At 40.0% G+C, this 9,594-nt stretch overlaps 1 protein-coding gene across 3 annotated transcripts; it reads right to left on the bottom strand.

Moving 5' to 3' along the window:
- Positions 1-4,133: 4,133 nt before the first annotated feature.
- Positions 4,134-9,594, bottom strand: map2k2b (mitogen-activated protein kinase kinase 2b). 3 transcript variants are annotated; one of them, XM_073491184.1, is made up of 12 exons: positions 9,420-9,594; positions 9,092-9,302; positions 8,812-8,958; positions 8,225-8,302; positions 7,950-8,001; positions 7,609-7,733; positions 7,243-7,456; positions 6,591-6,643; positions 6,403-6,464; positions 6,259-6,304; positions 5,868-5,991; positions 4,134-5,831 (listed from the first exon to the last, which is right to left on the bottom strand). In XM_073491184.1, the coding sequence occupies exons 1-11, from the start codon at positions 9,506-9,508 to the stop codon at positions 5,881-5,883; spliced, it is 1,188 nt and encodes a 395-aa protein (XP_073347285.1). In that variant the 5' UTR covers positions 9,509-9,594; the 3' UTR covers positions 4,134-5,831; positions 5,868-5,880. The 3 variants fall into 3 exon arrangements, with proteins under 3 accessions (XP_073347285.1, XP_073347284.1, XP_073347286.1); XM_073491183.1 differs by having other exon boundaries at positions 4,134-5,991; XM_073491185.1 differs by having other exon boundaries at positions 4,134-5,991; positions 7,258-7,456.

Raw genomic sequence — 9,594 nt, 5'->3', positions numbered from 1 at the left:
CTGTTTGAAGCTACAAAGGTGGCAGGGTCCGCCACATATAAACGAAGTAAAACAGTAAGAAATTCTGTTGTGCTTTAAGGTCAGTTTGTTTATTCATTTTATTCAGTCATGACAACTAAGAGTTTGTTTATTTAGGCATAAAAAAAACAAATCAGTCAATGAATATCTGTCTCTTCATAGTGCACCGTCACATAAACACATTCACAATGCCATTTTTGTTCGTTTTTAGTTTAGTCTCAATTTAAGGGAGAAAATATCTTAACTGTAGTAAATAACCAACCCTATGTGTATAATCATATATGCAGTCTTGCAGTATCAGCTATCATCATGTTTTTACGTCCAGTGTGAGATTGCAACCAACTGAACACCCCTCATCTCACCCTCTCCAATGGTGACAGCTAAAAAAACACGAACCAGGGTTTGGTTTGTCTTTTCTAGGCCTCTGTAGAAACATGGCAGACTCTGTGGAAGAGGACCACAGTGCTGTATATAGAAAAGGCTCATTCTAAGGTAACAAAAACACAACAATTCTCAGTTAGAAAATGTGACTATGAACACTATCTTTCATTTCGGGTCAATAGATCCCTTCAAATCCTACACAGTGGACCTTTTAAAGGAATAGATCCCCTAAACATATTTATATCTAGCACAGCAGCTTATATGTATGATAGGCCTATGTGAAATCTTGCCATATATAATTACGTACACACAATTTGTCCAATAGTTTTGGCCTAGTTTTAGGAGGTTAAAAGTGCAGTGTGTAAGAATCGGCCACCTCAAATTCATACTCAAAACAAATCGGGAGGAACCTCTCACCAAAGTAACCACTAACTGCTGCTTACTGTAGCGGCCCTTAGGTAGTTAGCTCAGTTAGACGTGCAGCTAGCAGTTCAAACTTGCACCCTGGGGACCAGGAGAGTGTTTGCGTTTACACTGCTAGCAGAGGGGCTTGGGACTTTGATGGGCCCAGGCCTAGTCAGTTAGCATGCTAACTTCAGTAGATATCTCTGGAACACAAAACATAGACATCATAATGTCAAAACTGCTATGTACTCACATTCTGTTGACAATTTTTCAACAAAAAACCCCTACATATAGCCCCTTAAATGTTGAGCAAGAGGAGAAAAAAACCCCCAAAGCAGTAGCATGCTGAGTTCAAACTATGTGAATGCATGAGTGAGTTTTTATCTGTGTGTAGCAGAGGGAAAGAAAGTGGTCGAAAACAAGTAATGGTGCAGCTACTTCCTTTTGTCAAACCAGAATCTAAAGACTTGAGTTCACAGCATGACCCAGTATCTAACTCACGAGAAGGGCCTGGCTGCTGTTTTTCATGAGCTCTACCTTGGTGGTTATGTAAACAAGGCTCCAGTTAATGTGAGTTTGTTTTTGAGACTTTCTAAAGAAAACCTCAACTGGTTTGAGGGGAAAAAACCTAAATACCATCTGTTGCTGGCCTTTACGAGAAAACTCTGCTATCCACTTTTGTGGTTCGCAAACACACACACACACACACACACACACACACACACACACACACACACACACACACACACACACACACACACACACACACACACACAAGCTCAGCATGCATTGCACACATGCAACTCCACCACAAACCTGTGTGCTATTATTAACAAAATGACTAAAGTCTGGTTGTCATGTCCTTTAAGAACTTAATAAAAGTCTAAAAATCTACAGGCACAGGCAGTTTCAGTTAAATACAACTCAGCTCTACATTTTAGTTACAAGGAGCATCCAGTCAGTGTGAGCAGATCAACCTCATTATGACAAAACTGGTCTCCTGTCACAGATTCACTAGCGGAGCTCCTGCAGTACACCTGGGTAAAGAAGGCGCATGTATTTGCCATGGAAGTGATCGTATCACAGCTCTACACGAAAACATCAAACAATGTTTGGTTTGTTGCCTTTTTAAAAAGTAGGACAAAAGGCATGGAGGCAACACAACATCAAGGTTGTACGATAAGGCACACAAAAAACATTTCTATATTTAGAGTGGAACTCTATTTTCCTAACCCCCAAAGTGTGTACCCTCCTCTCCACCCCCTCTTTCCTGGGCTCTCTTCTTCTTCTTCTTCTTCTTCTTCTAGACGAGCACTATATGTATAGCCTTGTAAATGGGTTACCCCCATGCAGCCACCCACGCATCAGGTACAGTATGAAAACCTGGGGCATCCTGTTATGACTTCTGGTTTCCTGTTTCCTGTGAAAAATACAGCCCCCCCCTCTCACACAAACACACTCATCTCACACCAAACAGATCAGGCCTGGGATCAGCTGCTGCAACGCCACATTCTACGTCTATTGGTCCGAGTGTTTGTGCATACGATCCTGGCTTATCCTTCGTGCTGTTAATGATATGGTGGCGTGCTGTCTTTTTTTTAGATTATTCCTAATATTCCTCTTTCTGACATCGCTGTGGTCAGTGTTCAGCCCTGTGAAATATACTGCATCACTGTGACAGAGTCGTTATGCTATAAGGTGACAAGAACAGATGTTTTCCCCCCATTCTTGCCAACGTTTAATTTGTTTTTATTCCTTGTATACATATCCTCATTTCACATGCCAAGGAGGAAGATGTACAAGTGTCGAGGGACCACTGAAACAGCAATAACAGCAGTGTGTGCTCACGTGTGAACTGTAGGCCCCCTCCGTCTGACAAAAAAAAAAAAAAAAAATGAAAATAACACAGTTTGTGACGCGCAGCATGTTGCCACCACACACACACACGGAAACCTGCCAGTATACCTGAGCATCTCTCACAACAGGGGTCAGCCACATCACTCTTAATGAGCAGAAATCTCTCTACCTTCCTGCGGTGGCTCTAGCCTGCCATGCTGAATGCTCAGTGACGGTGTGCACGGTTAATTGTCTTGGCACAAACTCATAGCCCTGTTTTTCTTCTCTTTTATGCTGCGCTCAAACAGAATTTTAACATGCTGGCTTTTGTGCCTTTTTCATGCAATTGTTTTTTTATATCAGCTCTGGATGGGCGTTGTCACCTAATGCCCGTCTATCGTTCAGTGATGTCTTCTGTTCAATACCTCCTTTACATTCTACCGACCACTCACGCACTTTTGCATGTTTTTTGCAAGAAAAAGCACAATGCCACCCTGTTCTTTTTCCTAATTTTTAGCTCATCATCCCCTCCTCCTTTCTTGCAGATTTGAATTCATTAGCAATCAAAGAGCCACTGACAAACGCCCAATCTTAATTACCCTCTCATTTGCATATTTGCATATTAATGACTGCAGACTTTGCTGTTTTTCTGCTGCAGCAGTCCCCCTCCCATCAACATTGCTCAGACTTTGCCTCCCCACATGCTGCAACACTACGTCTTTCTCCGAGCTCAAGGCCTCACACTTTTCAGCCTGAAGTTGACAGACAGTCAAGGGAGGACATTTCATTATCACTCCACACATGAGCCAAACAGATGAATCATTGTGCTTGTAATCTACAGGGAGGACTCGAGTGTTTCACCAGGGGCTTTAATTCAACGCACTGCTCTTGCTTTTAGTCAGTATACGCATGAGTTCAGTTGTTCGCAGCAGTGTGTACACAATACACCCACAGCACAAAGTACATTTTGATATTTCTGTTTGGTAGCATGCTTTAGTTTGTATTTGTACCATAAGTCCATAAGTGCATTGCAGGTGTTATACTCCCCCCTTCTGGTGAAATGAGACAGTTAAGTGATATTTTGGCAAATGAAGACATCATGTTCCAGTGTTAAAATACATACAGTTAACTGACAATCATGACTTTATAAAGACATACCTCTTCATGATTTTATCATTAAAAAATATATGTTTCTTGAGACAGTTACTGAAAATATGATTTACAGTAATGAAACCAAACATAAAGGAGTGAAATGCCCTAATCCTGCCTCAACACAGGATGCACTCCAACAGCAAAACCCTGTATTGTTCACATAACAGCGAATACAAAGAAATAACAGTACTCAGTGAGTCGCAATGCAGCTTTCCCAAGACACAAAGCAGTCTTGTTCCAGCAGGTACCGTCCAGGGATTTCCACTGTAGCTAATCTGAAGCTGATGGTACCCGAACAAGCCGCTTTAAATTAATATCATACAGAGGGAGCAGTGAGTGCATTTAAGGTTGCAACTTTTTTATTATTTTTGGCTTTGACATGAGGGTCATGCTAAAATGTTTTGAACATTGTGCTTCACCTCAAGACATCTCAAAATTTGTAGAAATCAGTCAACAGAATGCATCCCCTCCCAAAACAAAAAAAACAAAAAAAAACTTTCCTCAACTCAATCATCTCTTGCTAACAGACGAACATAACCCAATCTGTTTACTAAAATAAACTTATTCTAACAATTCTCAATGTGCTTGCATAACACATATAAAAAGGAAATTATGCACGTATCTGCCTGTACACATGTACAGTTGCTTAACCATGATTGTAATAACTGGGATTGACACTCGTGCTGTAAGCCTCCGAACACCTCTGAGAAATTCAGACAACAAAACTGAAAGACAGAATTGAAAGACGTGTTATTAAATTCCACACCTATTGTATATTTTCATTGTCTTTTTAAGGGATTTCTTTCCAGGTTTAATACACAGCAGGATGATAGGTCAGGCTGAACAAAAGCCTAATGGCTTTTAAAATGCGCATTTATAATTGGATCCCAATGTAGCAGCTATCTTGAACTGAACTTAAAGGGGCATTACGGAGATTTGGAGAAGAAATTCAAACTCAGAATTTTAACATTTACAATATTAATGAGGTAATAATTCAAACTCAGAATTATTCTTTTTTTCCATAACTGAATGAACAAGCTGTTCTCAGAGGAAAATAAGGTCCCAGAACACTGTTTGACGCTACAACGGTGGCAGGGTCCGCCACATATAAACAAAGTAAAACAGTATGAAATTGTTTTGTCCTTTAAGGTCAGTTTGTTTATTCAGTTATGAAAATGAAGAGTTTGTTTATTTAGTTTGTTTTGGCATTAAAAAAAAGTTAATGAAGTTAATGAAGATCTTTCCGTCTGATTAAAATGTCTTCCCCAAAACTGCATAGTGCACCTTTAACACAAATTAGGCGATGACCAAAGTTCTCCACATTTCACACAAACATTCAGAAATTGATTTAAGAGGCTAAATTTATAGGTACCAGAATCACGTGGAGAAGAAATTCAAACTCAGAATTTTAACATTTACAATATTAATGAGGTAATAATTCAAACTCAGAATTATTCTTTTTTTCCATAACTGAATGAACAAGCTGTTCTCAGAGGAAAATAAGGTCCCAGAACACTGTTTGACGCTACAACGGTGGCAGGGTCCGCCACATATAAACAAAGTAAAACAGTATGAAATTGTTTTGTCCTTTAAGGTCAGTTTGTTTATTCAGTTATGAAAATGAAGAGTTTGTTTATTTAGTTTGTTTTGGCATTAAAAAAAAGTTAATGAAGTTAATGAAGATCTTTCCGTCTGATTAAAATGTCTTCCCCAAAACTGCATAGTGCACCTTTAACACAAATTAGGCGATGACCAAAGTTCTCCACATTTCACACAAACATTCAGAAATTGATTTAAGAGGCTAAATTTATAGGTACCAGAATCACGTGGACTGACTTTACACAAAAGGTGCAAACTGAAGATACAGTATCTTTCCTAGCATGTGATCATCTGTTTTACATGTCAGTAGAGTGCCTTTGTTAGATGGAGACTTCAGAGGTTCACCTGAGGGTGGATGTGGCAAACAAGGTGTGTATGTTTAGGCAGCAGCTTCTCCATGTTTTTACATGTACATACTGTGTGTGTGTGTGTGTGTGTGTGTGTGTGTGTGTGTGTGTGTGTGTGTGTGTGTGTGTAAAGAGCGTGTGTTCAGTCTGCAGTGCGTGTGGGAGTTCTAGGTTGGTTCATCCCCATGGTTTTACAAAGCCAGCCGGCGAAGTCTACCTCCTCCACCTCAGACCGCTTGATGTACGTGTGGCTCTGCAAACAAAACATTAAAAAACTAAATCATTTATATGAACAGACTTTTCTGCTTTACTCTAACTTCACACTATGTATGAGTGTACTGTAACTCAATGTGACTGACTGAAGTGACTGAAGATTTTGGTTCAGCTGATTTCCTACAAAAACTATTTTTGTGGTCTCGACCTTCAACCCGTCAGATATTTTATGTGTTTCTAGTGAAAATAGGCCCAAAGAGAATAGTGTGAGCTGAACTTAAGCCGTAGTCCAAGTGCAGACACTCACCGTCAACATTTTCAAGTCAGCCCTGTCTGCTGGATTTTTGATGAGACTGGAAAGAACGGAACAAGGAGGAGTCACAAAACATTGGATTACATGTTTATGATCATTTCTGAGAGTTAAGTACACACACAACTAAGATTATCTCACCACTTCGTTACAAAGTCCTGAAAATCAGAGGTGAAGATGCCATGTGGTAGTTTGGGAGGGGGCTAAAAAAAAAAAAGGAAAGTTTAATGAGCATCTGATCATAGCAGGGAGGGTTCAGCTTCCTGATTTTGCAAGGACACTTAATACTGAATGTTATTGTTCTTTGGACAACTTCTTAAGATTCCTACCTCGTTTACTATGTAGTCAAGAAGTTCAAAGATGGCCATTGCGGGTCCGTGACCTGGAAAAGGAGCCAAGGTTAATGTGTTTTATGTTAAATATTTTAGGCAAGACTGTTAAATACACACTCATTCTATCAGCTTAAACTGAGGAGCTGCAACAGAATCCTGCACATGGAAGATTGTTCTTATTTTGCCATAAATTATATTACAACGGCAGATTTATACATTTGTACGGAAGCCCTAAAGGGCCATGCATTCATACATTTTATTTCCTCCGTTTTCCCGTGATAACGAGTTAATCTCATTTGTTTTCTTGAGATCTCGAGTTATTCTCGAAATAACAACTGCCGATCTCGAGAAAATTATCCCGTTATCTCGGGAAAACGGCAGTTGTTATTTCGAGATACATATCATACATACCGTACATTTGCACGTACAATGTATGATACTATATATTTGTATGCTTTTACTTTCACAATATTCGACCAACAACAACTGATGAATCAAAACATAAAAATTAAATGAAATCTGTCTCAGAGGAATCTCGAATCACAACCACTACTTACATTAGATTGCATTATAACTCATGCTGCAACCTAGAGTGTCTTGAATACAAAAGTTGCAGATCACAAAATGTTGAACTGTGTGCGTTGCTCACCGCTAACAGGTCTACCTGTTGGTCTGGGTCTGGGTGAGGTGCTGTGTGCCTCTCTCTCACTACCATCCAAGATGGGACGTCCAAATATGGCCTCCAGTTCTTTGGCATCTGGGGGAGGGATGGGGAAGCGTCCGATTGACAGCTCTACCAGGGACAAGCCCATACTCCACACATCTGACTGCACAGAATAGTGGGTTCCCTGCAGTCTCTCAGGCTACACAGCAAACACAAACAACAACCAGCTATTAACAGAAAATTAATTGTTTTATGTTTACATTGAGGCACTGGTTGAAGTTAGATTAGATTATAATTTAATGGAGATTTGAGGTCTATACGATACAATGAAGAATGGGAGGACCAACTTACGGACATATAGGACCTTGTACCAACAAAGGAATTGGCCATAGAGTCTATGAGCTGCCCGCTCACTCCGAAGTCACACAACTTGATCTCCCCGCGTGAGTTCACCAGTATGTTTGAAGGCTTCACATCTGGGGGTCAAAAGGATATCCTGAAAACATCTGTCACAACATGCTGTCAAAATGGGCTCTCTTTACCAAACCATTGTACTCACTACAGCCCTTAAATTATCATACAGGGTAACACGTGTATGGAAACATTAATACACGTTTTTGTTGCTGTGGAGCATTAGGCAACACAGATGAAACTCCACTTGTGAAATATGAGAATCAGGATTGAACAAGTACCTCTATGCATGATTTGGTGCTTTTCTCTTAGATAGGCAAGGCCTCTCAAAACCTGTTTCAAAAAGATGAGGAAATTACACAAGACAATAACTGTATTGACTTGTCAGAAACGAGCATGAAATACATCCAGGCCCATGCTATCCACTGTTTAGTTTGAGCTCATGACAGTCAAGATCTTTAAGCCATTTAAACAAACCATTGTATCATTAATGCCAACAATAATAATAATAATAACATAATATCACATGCAGTATATAAGAGAAATATACACTTACAGCAATGCTGACTTTGCCCAGAATGTCTTCTGGGATCCTCTTGGCTTCTTTTAAAACCTGATCCAAAGATCCACCATCCTGCAAAATAAAATGACACAACAAAGAATACAACATGTCATAATATAGACTGCTAAAAGCATATCCCGTCTAAAACTGAATTTAACAAGATCATGTGTTTTCCCTTGATTGCAATGTGCACTGAGTACATTTACTAAAGGAGTACAGTGGTTCATTACCGGTGGAACATATCCACCTTATTCCTCAGCCCCCATGATACCTTGCGTGAATAATGAGACGCTAATCCTCCTCCTTAGAGTGATTTGTGCGGCGTATCGTTCGTTCATGAAGATCTATGTTTGCGACTTTATCAGGTGAATACTTCTAACACTATTAGTATTGCTTAGCCCGCTTAGCTAATGCTTTGAAAGTATTTTTTACCATGAAATCACAAACAAAGCAATTTAAATTTACAAGAAATCCATTGGCAGATGCTGATGCAAAGGCCAAAGAAGATAATTTCCTTAATACAATTACTACCTTGACTGGTCACCAACACACATTCAGTCTGCCTTCTTTAATTTTCTCACCATGTGTTCCATACAGATGCTGATCTCTCCGTCGCTGTAAAATGCTCCATAGAAGCCCACAATGTAGGGAGAGTTACACTCGTGCAGCACCTGAAGCTCCCGGATTATCTGGTTTCTGATGGCAGGTTTAATTTCAAGATGAATGAGCTGAAGAGAAAAGAGAATTGTTATATGACAAGTGTTTTGTGATACCACCAATAGGTAGAGGATCAACATGTTGAAATCCCACTTTGATCCCACATTAATCTCATTCATCTAACTAAGTGTATCTGTAGCTGACCTTTCTGGCCATGATAATTCCTGAAGGTTTGTGGCATTCCTTATTGACAACTCCTCCGTTGCCTGCGCCCAGCTCACAGATGCGATGAAAGTCATCGTCTCTCATCTCGCCCACCTTGGCCTTCTGGGTCAGGAAAGCTTCTAACCTCTTCTTCTGTTGTTCATCCAGGTCCAACTCCTCCAATATTCTCTTAAGTGCTTCTAAATTGGCCCTGAGAATATGGACACAGAACAGGAATAGAGCATCTACCAGATGACACAAATGACCGACATATTTACTGTTTAAACAGCATAATGAGGACAGTGACGTGGTTCATGGATGAACTTACTCAGATGCAACATCAGAGTTGGTGGAGGTGGAAAGCCCATCGCCAGAAGGAGCAATATTTAAGGGCATTGGTCTCTTTTTAGGAGCCATGCTGACTTGTGAGTAAACTATGAGCTTTGTGATACTTTTCTCCGAGCTACAATGACTACTTACTAAGCTTAACACCTCTCCACGTA

This window comes from Pagrus major, chromosome 21 (assembly GCF_040436345.1).
Source record: "Pagrus major chromosome 21, Pma_NU_1.0".
Taxonomy (NCBI): domain Eukaryota; kingdom Metazoa; phylum Chordata; class Actinopteri; order Spariformes; family Sparidae; genus Pagrus; species Pagrus major.
The sequence above is the reverse complement of the archived record's forward strand: the minus strand, read 5'-3'. Positions and strand labels throughout refer to the sequence as shown.

Excerpts from the sequence above, each read along its gene's own strand:
- map2k2b (XM_073491183.1), bottom strand. The coding sequence starts at position 9,508 with ATGGCTCCTAAAAAGAGACCAATGCCCTTAAATATTGCTCCTTCTGGC. Across the intron at positions 8,303-8,811 it reads GCATCTGTATGGAACACATG|GATGGTGGATCTTTGGATCA; the intron begins GTGAGAAAATTA and ends TTTATTTTGCAG. Across the intron at positions 5,992-6,258 it reads CTGACTTGAAAATGTTGACG|AGCCACACGTACATCAAGCG; the intron begins GTGAGTGTCTGC and ends TTTTGTTTGCAG.